The sequence below is a fragment of the Pristiophorus japonicus genome, chromosome 12 (genome assembly GCF_044704955.1).
Source record: "Pristiophorus japonicus isolate sPriJap1 chromosome 12, sPriJap1.hap1, whole genome shotgun sequence".
NCBI lineage: Eukaryota > Metazoa > Chordata > Chondrichthyes > Pristiophoridae > Pristiophorus > Pristiophorus japonicus.
The window spans coordinates 190,316,023-190,329,832 of record NC_091988.1 but is presented as its reverse complement, the minus strand read 5'-3'; the positions used below and the strand labels follow the sequence as shown (position 1 = coordinate 190,329,832).

The following is a 13,810-nucleotide window of genomic DNA, read 5'->3' as shown; positions in this document are numbered from 1 at the left end:
GGTTGGCATTTAAAGAATTAATACATAATTTACAACAAATATACATTCCTTTAAAGCACACACGAAAAGTGGTCCAACTGTAACTAACAAGAGAAGTTAAAGATAGTATTAGATCAAAGGAAGAGGCTTGCCAAAAAGAGCAGTAAGCCTGAGGATTGAGAGGATTTAGAATTTAGCAAAGGAGGACCAAGTAATTAATATGAGAGTAAACTTGCAAGAAACATAAAAACAGACTGTGAAAGCTTCTGTAAGTATGTAAAAAGGAAAAGATTAGCAAAAGTAAATGTGGGTCCCTTACAGGCTGTGACAGGAGAAATTATAATGGGGAATAAGGAAATGACAGCAAAATTAAACAAATACTTTATGTCTGTCTTCATGGAAGATGACGCAAAAACCCTCCCAGAAACAGTGGAGTACCAAGGGTCTAGTGAGAATGAGAAACTGAAAGAAATTAGTATTAGTAAAAAAATAGTACTGGAGAAATTAATGGGACCGAAAGCCAATAAATCCCCTGGGACTGATGGCCAACATCCTAGGGTTTTGAAAGAGAGGGCTATAAAGATAGTGGATGCATTGGTTGTCATCTTCCAAAATTTCATAAATTCATAAACGGTTCTCAAGGGAGAGAGAAAATGGGGAACTACAGACCAGTTAGCCTGACATCATAAGAACATAAGAAATAGGCCATACGGCCCCTCCAGCCTGCTCTGCCATTCAATAAGATCATGGCTGATCTTCCACCTCAACTCCACTTGCCTGCATATCCCTTGATTCCCTTAATATCAGTAGTAGGGAAAATGCTAAAATCTATTATTAAGGATGTGGTAACAGGACACTTAGAAAATAATAATAGGATTGGGCAGAGTCAACATAGATTTATGAAAGGGAAATCATGTTTGACAAATCTGTTAGTGTTTTTTGAGGTTGTAACTAACAGAATAGATGTGGTGTATTTAGATTTTCAGAAGGCATTCGATAAGGTGCCACATAAGAGGTTATTAACTAAAATTAGGGCTCATGGGATTGGGGGTAATATACTAGCATGGATTGAGGATTGGTTAACGGACAGAAAACAGAGTAGGAATAAACGAGTTATTTTTGGGTTGGCAGACTGTAACTAGTGGGGTACCACAAGGATTAGTGCTTGGGCCTCAGGTATTCACAATCGATATCAATGATTTGGATGAGGAGACCAAATGTAATATATCCAAGTTTGCTGATGATACAAAACTAGGTGGGAATGTAAGTTGTGAGGAGAATGCAAAGAGACTTCAAGGGAATATAGACAGGCGAAGTGAGTGGGCACGAACATGGCAAATAGAATATAATGTGGAAAAATGGTGAAGTTATCCACTTTGGTAGGAAAAATAGAAAGGCAGAGTATTATTTAACTAGTGAGAGATTGGAAAATGTTGGTGTTCAGAGGGACCTGGGTGTCCTTATATACAAATCACTGAAAGTTAACATGCAGGTACAGCAAGCAATTAAGAACGCAAATGGTATGTTGGCCTTTATTACAAGAGGATTTGAGTATAAGAGTAAAGATGTCTTACTGCAATTATATAGGGCCTTGGTGAGACCGCACTTGGGAGTATTGTGCACAGTTTTGGTCTCCTTAACTAAGGAAGGATATACTTGCCATCGAGGGAGTGCAACAAAAGTTCACCAGACTGATTCCTGGGATGGGAAGATTGTCCTATGAGGAGAGATTGAGCAGACTAGAGTTTAGAAGAATGAGAGGTGATCTCATTGAAACATACAAAATTCTTGCAGAGCTTGACAGGGTAGATGCAGGGAGGATGTTTCCCCTGGCTGGGGCATCTAGAACCAGGGGTCACAGTCTCAGAATAAGGGGTCGGCCATTTAGGACTGAGATGAGGAGACATTTCTTCACTCAGAGGGTGGTGAATCTCTGGAATTCTCTACCCCAGAGGGCTGTGGATGCTCAGCCGTTGAGTATATTCAAGACAGAGAGCGATAGATTTTTGGATATCAAGGGATATGGGGATAGAGCAGGCAAGTGGAGTTGAGGTAGAAGATCAGCCATGATCTTATTGAATGGCGGAGTAGGCTCGAGGGGCCAAATGGCCTACTCCTGCTCATACTTATGTTCTTATAACAGACCATGTTCCCTGTATGAGCGCCATCTGTTGGCACATTCGGCGCATTAGTGGAGTGGCAATTTAAATCTGACCAAAATGTTGGAGATAAAATGCTTCCTCATACTCAGACCAACTGTTAACAGATTGCAGAGTGGGTGCCGTTTAGCCTTGTGTCCCCAGATCAGATGACCAGATGATGCCAGCTCGTACACATCAGAAAACTGACAATGTCAACATTTTCAGAACCACTGGCAGGAGGGCCGGTAACCAGAGGACACCGGTTCCAGATAAATGGCAAACAAACCAGGGGGACAATGAGGAGAATTTTTTTTATTTTACCTAGTGAGTTCTTATGATCTGGAATGCAGTACCTGAAAGGGTGGAGGAAGCAGATTCTATAATAACTTTAAAAATGGAATTGGATATATACATGTAAAGGAACATTTTTCAATGATATGATGAAAGAGCAGGGGTGTGGGCCTAAGTGGATAGCTCTTTCAAAGAGCTAGCCGAGGCACGATGGGCCAAACAATCTCCTTCTGTGCGGTATGATTCTATAGGGATGGTTTTTAAACTACTAGACTTCAGAGCAAGATTTTATTAAGGAATGAAAAGACTTGCATTTATATAGCGCCTTTCACTACCTCAAGATGTCCCAAAGAGCTTTACAACCAATGAAGTACTTTTGAAGTGTAGTCACTGTTGTAATGTGCAGCCAATTTGCGCACAGCAAGCTCCCACAAGCAGCAATGTGATAATGACTAGATAATCTGTTGATTGAGGGATAAATATTGACCAGGATACTGGGGCTAACTCCCCTGCTCTTCTTCGAAATATTGCATCCGCCTGAGAGGGCAGACGGGGCCTGGGTTTAATGTTGCATCTGAAAGACCTCCGACAGTGCAGCACTCCTTCAGCACTGAAATGGAACATCAGCCGAGATTATTTTGCTCAAGTCCCTGGAGTGGGACTATGAACCCACAACCTTCTGACTCAGAGGCGAGTGTGCTACCCACAGAGCCATGGCTGACAATCAGTTAAACTGTCGAGGAAATTTCGATCCATTAATGACCACCATTCACTCTGGGGAAAAGGGACACAGATTGGCCAGAGTTCCTTGCAACTGGAGGCAGTTGCGGAATGTTTAACATCACCTGGTGACAAAAGACTGCAAAGGAGCTCACCATGGCAACCCATGGCTGGTCTGTATAAAGCACACAGTGGGTAGCTGGGAATGAGTAATAATGCACACGCGCAACGACTTCCGGGTCGTTGGCAGCAGTCGCGACCAAAATATAACGGGCCAGAAATCCTGCTCGGCTGCTTCCCACGGGCGATCGGGCAAAAAACGTTTTAAAAATGCGCTTGTCTTGCTGCACCCACACGAGTTGCCGGTCCTGAGGCCTCCACTGACTGCGCGTCAGAGCACGTGCACGTCGGGACGTGCGCAGGGCTGGAGCTGGAGTCACATGGCTCTGGGCAGCCAATCAAGTTAAAGTATGTTCTCCATTCATAATTATGGGAACTCTGTAAGTTGGAGTTCTCATTATTATGAATGAGAAACAGCCGCCAAAACACACAATACCAATAATAAAAGATATAAAAAAATACACCACATATTTTTATTAATTTAAATTAAAGTTATTAATGGCCTGGAAATTCTGGTCTCCCTGGGTCCGTCTGAATGCATATTGGGAGCGAGGACATTTGCATGGGCAAGATTGCGGTATTTTTCCGATTTTTAAAGACGTTTTTTAAATTATGGTTTAAAATAAATTTACCATAGTGGGGAGGGTTTTTAACAATAAAATGTGTTTTGATCATTTTATTTTAAAATGTTTTGGTGTATTTTAAAACTCTTACGCCTGTAACAGTAGGCTATGCGCCTGCTTTTATCAGGTGCAAGAGTTTGGAGGGCATTTGCTGGGCAAGATATGGGTAAATCTCGTAATCTTGCCCAAGCTAATGTCCTCGCTCCCGTGATGCAGAGGATCTGTCAAGCTCCAGCTTGGCAGATTGAAAAAGCCGGTTTTCTGCACGTGCGCATTGTGCACTGCAAACTAGCTTTTGCGATGTCTTCCAGGGTCCGTAGACACTCCGTACGGACCCGGGAGGCTGGAATTTCTGCCCCAATATGAACACAGTGATGTTTAAATATCCCTCAAGATTTGAAATAGAAACAAAAAATGGTGGAAACATTCAGCAGGTCAGACAGCATCCGTGGGGAGAGACACAGAGTTAACATTTCACATCAGTGACCTTTCATTCGAGTGTTTCCAGCATTTTCTGTTCTTTTTTTTTCCAGACTTCCAGCATCCGCAGTATTTTGCTTTAGCCTCAGATTTTGATGCTGGATTCTGGTCATGGTGTATGCTCTGAGACTTACAGGCTGGGAAAATGGGCCTGGACTTTAATGATTAACGTAAGCTTTCGTTTTATGATTTTACCATCTTCGCTCTTTGTTGTCCAGGTGGTACCATGCCAACCTATCTCGTGCGCAGGCAGAGCACATGCTGATGAGGGTACCACGCGATGGAGCCTTCCTTGTGCGTAAAAGGAACGAACCCAATTCATATGCAATCTCATTCCGGTAAGTGTTTTTTAAAAAAAAATCATTCTTCAGACGTGGCCAACACTGGCAAGGCCCCATTTACTGCCCATCCATTGTTGTCCTGAGGGCATTAATTGTGGACTAGAGTCTCGTGTAGGCCAGAACGGGTAGGACTTGGCAAGTTTCCATCCCTGGAGGCCGTTAATGAACCACTTGGGTTTCAACGACCATCTGGCATTTTTCTTGAATATTTCTTCTGGTGCCAGCCCATAAATTGTCCTGATTTATTGAATTCAGTTTGCCAACTTGCTGCAGTGTGACTTGAACTCACCACCTCTGGGGAGGGGTGGGGTGAACTCACCTGCTCTTCTTATAGCGCCACGGGATCTTTTAGGTCCATCTGAGAGCAGACGGGGCCTCGGCTTAACGTCACATCTGAAAGACGGCACCGCCAACAACTGAAGCGTCAGCCTGGATTTCGTGGTCAGGCCTCGGGAGTGAGACTTGAACCTGCAACCTCGGACTCAGATGGGAAGGTAACACCTAGTAATACCTTTTCACAACCCTCTTCACTCAGAATTCTCTGCCCCAGAGGGCTGTGGATGCCGAGTCATTGAATATATTCAAGACGGAGATCGATAGATTGTTGGACTCCAGGGGAATCGAGGGATGTGGGGATCGGGCGGGAAAGTGGAGTTGAGATCGATAATCGGCCATGATCTTATTGAATGGTGGAGCAGGCTCGAGAGGCCATAGGGCCTACTCTTGCTCCTATTTCTTACGTTCTTTGCTGACTTTTCCTTACAGAGCCGAAGGAAAGATTAAACATTGTCGTGTCCAGCAGGAGGGTCAGATTGTCATCCTGGGGAGCTCGGAGTTTGACAGCCTCGTTGACCTGGTCAGCTACTATGAAAAGAATCCGCTGTATCGGAAGATGAAGCTCCGCTACCCAATAAACGAGGAAACCTTGGAAAAGATCGGCACAGCGGTAAGTAGGTACAGGCCGTATGTCGCCATTCCAAGGGAACGATCCCTTCATCGCGCGTACGTTACAACTACGATGACCCATCCAATAGGAAATCCCCAGCTTTGACTTAGAATATTTTTTAAACTTTGGTCAACGAAAGGATTCCTTTCTAAACCAATGGTCGAAGGCCAGGTCACGTGAATGTGGACTGTCAAAATGACACCGTGTCTTTTGAATCACGTCGCTGATGATGGGTTGGGACTAGAAAGAAAGAACGACTTGCATTTATATAGTGCCTTTCGACTAGACTCAGATACCATCAGGGGAACAGCCCATTGAGGATAGAGAGGAGCATCAGCATAAATTTATAAATAACATTGAATGTATATATCGTGGATTTTAAATTGTATAATAGATTCCTGTGTGTGTTGCTAATTTTATTTGGGGATTAGTTCGGAAGAGTTCCTTAACTTCCCAGCGAGCAGGCGCCAGGTCCCTTGGTCCCTCGGATATTGTGCTTTTAACTTTTAGACCACTCTGAAGGTGGCACTGCCATGGTGTGGTAGGATGAAATTTTATTCTAATTTGTTCTCGAGACGCGGACAATGCTGCCAAGTCCGCATTTACTGCCCGACCCTAGTTGCCCTGCGAAGGTGGCCGTGAGTCTTCTGCTTGAACCATTGCGTTCCTTGTGGTGATGGTGCTCCTACAGTGACGCTGGGTGAAGAATTCCTGGGTCACTGATCCAGTGACCAAAAACACTGGTGGTGTGTGACTTGTGAGGGGAACTTGAAGGTGATGGTGTTCCTGTGTTTCTTAGCTACGCTGCCCCATAAGGTGAATAGCTGATCTCGACCGGGTGTTGAGTCGGAGGCACTGAGGCTTTGCACTTTCCCATGGAAAGAAAAGAAAGACTTACCTTTATACAACGCCTTTCACAACCTCAGGATATAAGAACATAAGAATTAGGAGCAGGAGTAGGCCATTCGGCTCCTCGAGCCTGCTCCGCCATTCAATAAGATCATGGCTGATCTTCTACCTCAACTCCACTTTCCTGCACTATCTCCATATCCCTTGATTCCCTTAACATCTCAAAATTATTTTACAACCAATAAAGTACTTTTGAAATCTAGTCACTGTTGTAATGTAGCAAGGACCCACAAAGAGCAATATAATAATGACCAGATAATCTGTTTGTGATGTTGGTTGAGGAATAAATATTGGCCAGATGTCCCCTGCCTTTTGAAATAGTGCCGTGGGATCTTTTACGTCTATCTGAGAGAGCAGATTTATAATGTTTAATATCTCATCCGAAAGACGGCACCTCCAACAGTGCAGCGCTCCCTCAGCACTGCATGGAGTGCCAGCCTAGACTTGTGCTCAAGTCTCCGGAGTGGGACTTGAACCCACAACCTTCTGACTTAAGAGACGAGCGAGTGCTGCCCACTGAGCAAAAGAAGTTCAAATGAGCTGGGATTGTTTAGCTTCTAGGAGAAAAGAAGGGAGGACCGAAGAAGGAGAGGGAGGAGATAAAGCAAAGCGAGATAGTGGGGCAGTAAATCTGTCGGCCTGTCATGGCTGAGCTGAGCAGGGCCAGGCTGGGAGGAGCAAGGTCTGTGATTCTAACTACAGCCTCGAGATTCATTCACGGCTATCGGTGGGAACAACAATGTATCTCGCTGACAGCGCAAAGTTCAAGGCTGATTTATTCCTTGGTTATTTTTGGAAAGTACATGAAAATTCAATCTTAAAAACTGAGGGCGGGTTGTGAAGGGGTTCCTAGGCTTGGTTGGCAAGCTGTTGTTTTGGCAGGACTGGTCTACATTAAATCATGTTTGAACAAAAAAAAAATAAAGCTGGAACATTTTGACTTACTTTCCCCTTCCCTCCGACAGGAGCCAGATTATGGTGCCCTTTACGAAGGACGGCAGCCGGGATTCTATGTTGAAGCCAACCAGATGCCTACATTTAAGGTTGGGATTTACAAACGGATACTGCTTTTCACTCTGCGATAGCTCGGTTATAAAAAGCTATTCTGACTACTGTTTCCAGGTGACATTGCATTGTGTTTCATGTGGTGCTGCGAGACATTGTCTACGGTGACTAACTTGTTTGAACACTTAACAAACTGCATGGCTTCTGAGGGATGTGTTATAAGTAGGGCAACCGATTTGTTTTAACTCCCATCTGCTTCATGTACAAGCATTTTCACTGCACTCAGGGTTTTTTTATGCACACGGCGGATGGTGTGTGACTTGGAGGTGAGCTTGAAGGTGGCAGTGTTCCCATGACATTGCTGCTCTTGAGTTTCTTGATGGTAGAGGTTGCAGCAGAGTAAGGTGCTGTACTGCATCCTGTAGATCGGATATACTGTAGCCATGGTGGTGGAGGGGTGCATAGAGTCATAGAATGTTTGCAGCACAGAAGGAGGCCATTCGGCCCGTCGAGCCCGTGCTGACTCTCTACAAGAGCACTTCAGTTAGTCCCCCTCCCCGCACCCTTTCCCCTTGCTGTGAAAAAACATTTTTAACTCTACACTGTTCCCTGTCCTTTTCCATTGCTAATCTAAACCTATGATCACTGTTCCCTAAATGTTCACTTACTGACACTTGCTTCATTTGACCCACCTCATTGCCCAGAACCAGACTCACCAATGCCTCCTTCCTCGTTGGGCCGGAAACATACTGCTCAAAAAAGTTCTCCTGAACACACTTCAGGAATTCTTCCCCCTCTCTGCCCTTCACACTGTTACTATCCCAGTCTATATTAGGATAGTTGAAGTCCCCCATTATCACTACTCTATAGTTCTTGCACCTAATTCCTCTGCAAATTTGCTCCTCCATATCTTTCCCACTATTTGGTGGTCTATAGAATACACCTAGTAATGTAATGGCACCTCTATTATTTCTTAACTCTAGCCATATAGATTCTGTCCTTGACCCTCTCCAGCACTGTAACATTCTCCTTAACCAATACTGCACACCATCTCCTATCTTTTCTTGCCTATCTTTTCTGAACACCTTATAACCAGGAATAATTTGTCATGTATGTAACCTCTATGTAACACCACTGCAATACTGTATATACTTAAGCAATGCACACCTTGACCACAGGGGGTGAACTTGTGGGAGACACTCCTTACCTGGTCATCCAGGTATATAAAGGGAGGTCCCAAGCAGGGTCATCACTTCTTGGTCCTGTGAATAAAGGTTCAGGTCATAGAGTGACCTTGTCCATAGAAAGTGCCTCGTGTGGCATTGAGAAAGGACATTACATTGGCGACGAGAAACGGGGATCAATGACCCACGAGAATGGCCACCGATAGCACAGAGGAACGGTACTGTGTTGGTGAAGACTGGGACGATTTCATTGAGAGGCTCCAGCAAAGCTTTGTCACGAAAGAATGGCTGGGAGATGCGGCAGCCGACAAGCGAAGGGCCCATCTGCTGACCAGCTGCGGACCTAAGACTTATGCGCTCATGAAGGACCTACTAGCACCCGAAAAGCCGGCGGACAAAACCTTTGAAGAGCTCAGCAAACTAATCGGTGAGCACCTCAAACCGGTGAGCAGCATACACATGGCCCGACACAGATTCAATACCCACCGACGTCATGCAGGACAGAGCATACCGGACTTTGTTGCAGACCTCCATCGTTTGACCAGCCTCTGTAAGTTCAGGCGCCTGCAGGGGGGAGATGTTAAGGGACTTCTTTATTGAGGGCATCAGTCATATGGGGATTTTCCAAAAGTTAATTGAGACCAAGGACTTAACTTTGGAAGCAGTGGCGTTGATGGCTCGGACTTTAATGGCGGGGGAGGAGGAAACCAAAATAATATATGCGCGCAATTCTGCCTCCAATGCGGCGGGGGATCAGGGAGTCAATATCATAAATGCGACTCAGAGCCCCGCAGGCAGGTAAGGGCAGTTCGACACACCCCAGGCAGCAATAGACCCCAGAGTAGGTTTTCAACAGAGGCAATGGCAGGCTGAACGGACATTTACGCCATCACAGTGGACAATGCAGTCTGGGATGGGGCCATTGACACCCACTAACAGGGTACTCAAGAGCAGTCAAAGGGACAATCAGCGAGGAATGCCGGGTCATAGCTCCTTTGTTCACAACAATGGGAATCTCAGCTCATGCTGGAGGTGTGGGGGCAAACACTCTGCCAGGACTTGCAGCTTTCAACAATTTGTCTGCAGAAATTGCAACCTCCGTGGCCATTTAGCTGGAATGTGCAGGAAGCCTGTAACCAGGCTAATTTACGAGGTGGATGGACCAGAAGAGGAGTCTGTGAGGCAGGATGACTCTTTGGGCAAAGCAATGGATGCTGAAGTTCAGCGGGTTCATGTGGCAAATATTCACAGCTCATATACCAAAATGCCACCAATGATGATGAAGGTTTTATTAAATGGCATCCCTGTACGCATGGAGCTGGACACGGGGGCCAGCCAGTCACTCATGAGCATTTAACAATTCGAAAAGCTATGGCCACTCAAAGCCAGTAAACCCAAACTAGAACGCATTGAGACATAACGACGGACGTATACCAAAGAAATCATTTCAGTACTAGGCAGTGCAATGTTGGCAGTCACACACAATGGATCAGTGAACCGGCTGCCGCTCTGGATTGTCCCAGGCAATGGTCCCGCACTGTTGGGGAGGAGCTGGTTAGCTGAGATGAACTGGAAATGGGGGGATGTGCACACAATGTCATCTGTGGAGCGAAGTTCATGCTCACAAGTCCTACAACAATTTGAGTCACTATCCCAACCTGGCGTCGGGACGTTCAAAGGTACCAAAGTACTGATACGCATCACCCCAGACACCAGACCAGTGCACCACAAAGCCAGAGCGGTGCCGTATGTGATGCGGGAGAAAATTGAGAGCTAATTGGACCGTTTGCTGAGAGAGGGCATCATCTCACCCGTTGAATTCAGCGACTGGGCGAGCCCCATCGTTCCTGTCCTAAAAGCGGATGGCTCTGTCAGGATCTGTGGTGACTACAAGGCCACTATCAATCGAGTGTCCCTACAAGACCAATACCCGCTCCCGAGAGCGGAGGATCTTTTCGCCACACTGGCAGGCGGCAAGTTGGATCTCACTTCAGCCGACATGACCCAAGAACTGGCCAACGAATCTAAACTACTGACCACCATCACTGCGCACATGGGACTGTTCATTTACAACAGGTGCCCGTTTGGCATTCGATCAGCGGCTGCGATTTTTCAAAGAAACATGGAAAGCCTGCTTAAATCCATTCCTGGAACAATCGTATTTCAGGACGACATCCTCATCACGGGTCGTGACACCGAGGAACACCTCTACAACCTGGAGGAGGTGCTATGCCGACTGGACCGGGTAGGCCTGCGACTCAAGAAGTCTAAGTGTGTGTTTTTGGCTCCTGAGGTTGGGTTCCTGGGCAGGAGGGTTGCTGCAGATGGGATTCGGCCCACAGAATCCAAAACAGAGGCGATTCGACGAGCGCCCAGGCCCGGCAACACATCGAAGTTGCGTTCATTTCTGGGACTCTTGAACTATTTCGGGAACTTTCTGCCGAACTTAAGCACCTTGTTGGAGCCGCTTCACGTGCTCCTACGTAAGGGCTGTGATTGGTTTTGGGGGAACTGTCAAGAACGGGCTTTCAATCGGGCGCGGAACCTACTTTGTTCAAATAAGTTATTGACCCTGTACGACCCCTGTAAGAAATTGGTTCTGACATGTGATGCATCGTCCTATGGGGTTGGGTGTGTGTTGCAGCAGAGTAATACTGTGGCTTATGCTTCCAGGTCGCGCTCTCAAGCAGAACGGGGATATGGGATGGTTGAGAAGGAGGCACTTGCATGTGTCTATGGTGTAAAGAAAATGCATCAGTACCTTTTTGGCAGGAGGTTCGAATTAGAAACGGACCACAAGCCGTTAACATCCCTGTTGTCAGACAGTAAGGCTGTCAATGCCAATGCGTCAGCCCGCATACAGCGATGGGCTCTCACACTGGTTGCTTATGACTACTCCATCCGGCAATGGCCTGGCACCGAAAATTGCGATGACGCGCTCAGCAGGCTTCCACTGGCCACCACCGAGGGGGCAGTGGAACAAAGTGCTGAGATGGTCATGGCTGTCGATGCCTTTGACAGCGCAGGCTCCCCCATCACAGCCCGCCAGATCAAAATCTGGACAAACAGGGATCCCCTCCTATCTCCGATTAAGAAATGTGTCCTGACTGGGGATTGGGCGCCTGCACACGGAGCATGCCCTGAAGAGGTCAGACCGTTTCACAGGCGGATGGATGAGCTCTCCATCCAAGTTGACTGCCTACTATGGGGCAGCCGGGTAGTCATGCCCCAGAAGGGCAGGGAGGCATTCATCAGGGAACTCCACAGCGAGCATCCAGGCATCGTGCTGATAAAGGCCATTGCCCGGTCACATGTTTTGTGGCCAGGAATTGATTCAGACCTGGAACACTGTTCGCAGGTGCACGACGTGTACCCAGCTGGGTAATGCCCCCAGGGAGGCCCCGCTCAGCCCGTGGCCCTGGCTCACAAGGCCATGGTCATGCATTCATGTAGACTACACGGGCCCGTTCATGGGAAAAATGTTTCTCGTTGTGGTAGATGCGTACTCGAAATGGATCGAGTGCATCATTTTGAATTCGTGCATGTGTGGAGAGTTTACATGCGGTCTTTGCAACCCACGGCTTGCCGGACATCCTTGTTAGCGATAATGGCCCATGTTTCACGAGCTACGAATTGCGGGAGTTCATGTCGGGCAATGGCATCAACCATGTCAGGACGGCACCGTTCAAGCCGGCCTCCAATGGCCAGGCGGAACGTGCGGTCCAAATCATTAAACAAGGCATGCTCAGGATTCAAGGACCCTCCTTTCAATGCCGCCGATCGCGCCTCCTGCTGGCCTATAGGTCCCGACCGCACTCGCTCACGGGGGTCCCGCCCGCGGAGCTACTTATGAAACAAACACTCAAAACTCGGTTGCCCCTCATTCACCCAGTCTTGACCGACATAGTTGAGGGTAAGCGCCAATCCCAAAATGAATACCATGACCGAGATTTAAGGGGGAGATGTATAGAAATAAATGACCCCGTATTTGTCCTCAATCACGCCTTGGGGCCCAAATGGCTTGAGGGTACTGTAATAGACAAAGAGGGGAATAGGGTCATCGTGGTTAAACTTAACAATGGGCAGATATGCTGTAAGCATCTGGACCAAGTAAAAAAAAGGTTCAGCATAGACACTGAGGAACCCGAGGAAGATCATGAGACAGTGCTCACACCACCGCCAGTGAACGAGCAACAAGAACATTCAGCAGCATGCACAGTCCCGGTGGTCAGCCCAGACAGGCCGGAATCACCACAGGTGACAGATACACACGCCAAGGCTCAACAACCAGAGCCCCAACTGCGGCGCTCCACCAGGGAGCGTAGACCACCCGAAAGACTTAACCTATGATCCCAATAAGACTTTGGGGGGGGGGGGGGGAGGTGATGTCATGTATGTAACCTCTATGTGACACCACTGCAATACTGTATATACTTAAGCAATGCACACCTTGACCACAGGGGGTGAACGTGTGGGAGACACTCCTTACCTGGTCATCCAGGTATATAAAGGGAGGTCCCATGCAGGGTCATCATTTCTTGGTCCTGTGAATAAAGGTTCAGGTCATAGAGTGACCTTGTCCATAGAATGTGCCTCGTGTGGGTTTTGTGCCATTGAGAAAGGACATTACATAATTAATACCCAAACCTGCCCTTTTTTGAGCCAGGTCTCAGTTATTGCCACAGTGGCTATCCCATGTGGCTATTTGTGCCTGCAGCTCACTTATCTTGTTTACTACGCTTTGTGCGTTCACACACTGTAAACCCATCTTAGACCATCCTGTATTCTCTCTTAGATTGACCCCACCTAATACCTTACTATTTCTTACTTTAGTGTTCTCTGCCTCTCCCAATCCTTTGAGCACTTTATTTCCCCTTTCTAATGTTACATCCTGGTGCCCATCCCCCTGCCAAATCAGTTTAAACCCTCCCCAATGGCATTAGCAAAACTCCCAGTGAGCAAATTGGTTCCGGCCCTGTTGAGGCGCAACCTGTCTGGCCTGTACAGGTCCCACCTCCCTCAGAACCGCTCCCAATGCCCCAGGAATCTGAAGTCCTCCCTCCTGCACCAT

The 13,810-nt window shown here is 47.0% G+C and overlaps 1 protein-coding gene across 1 annotated transcript in view; it reads left to right on the top strand.

Annotated features, from left to right (window-relative positions):
• The window catches only part of plcg1 (phospholipase C, gamma 1), a 185,581-nt gene that overhangs the window by 131,102 nt on the left and 40,669 nt on the right, over positions 1-13,810 (top strand). The window contains exons 18-20 of the mRNA XM_070896334.1: positions 4,573-4,692; positions 5,461-5,641; positions 7,516-7,593. Of these exons, the coding sequence (XP_070752435.1) occupies positions 4,573-4,692; positions 5,461-5,641; positions 7,516-7,593 (379 nt within the window). The remainder of the gene's footprint in view (positions 1-4,572; positions 4,693-5,460; positions 5,642-7,515; positions 7,594-13,810) is intronic.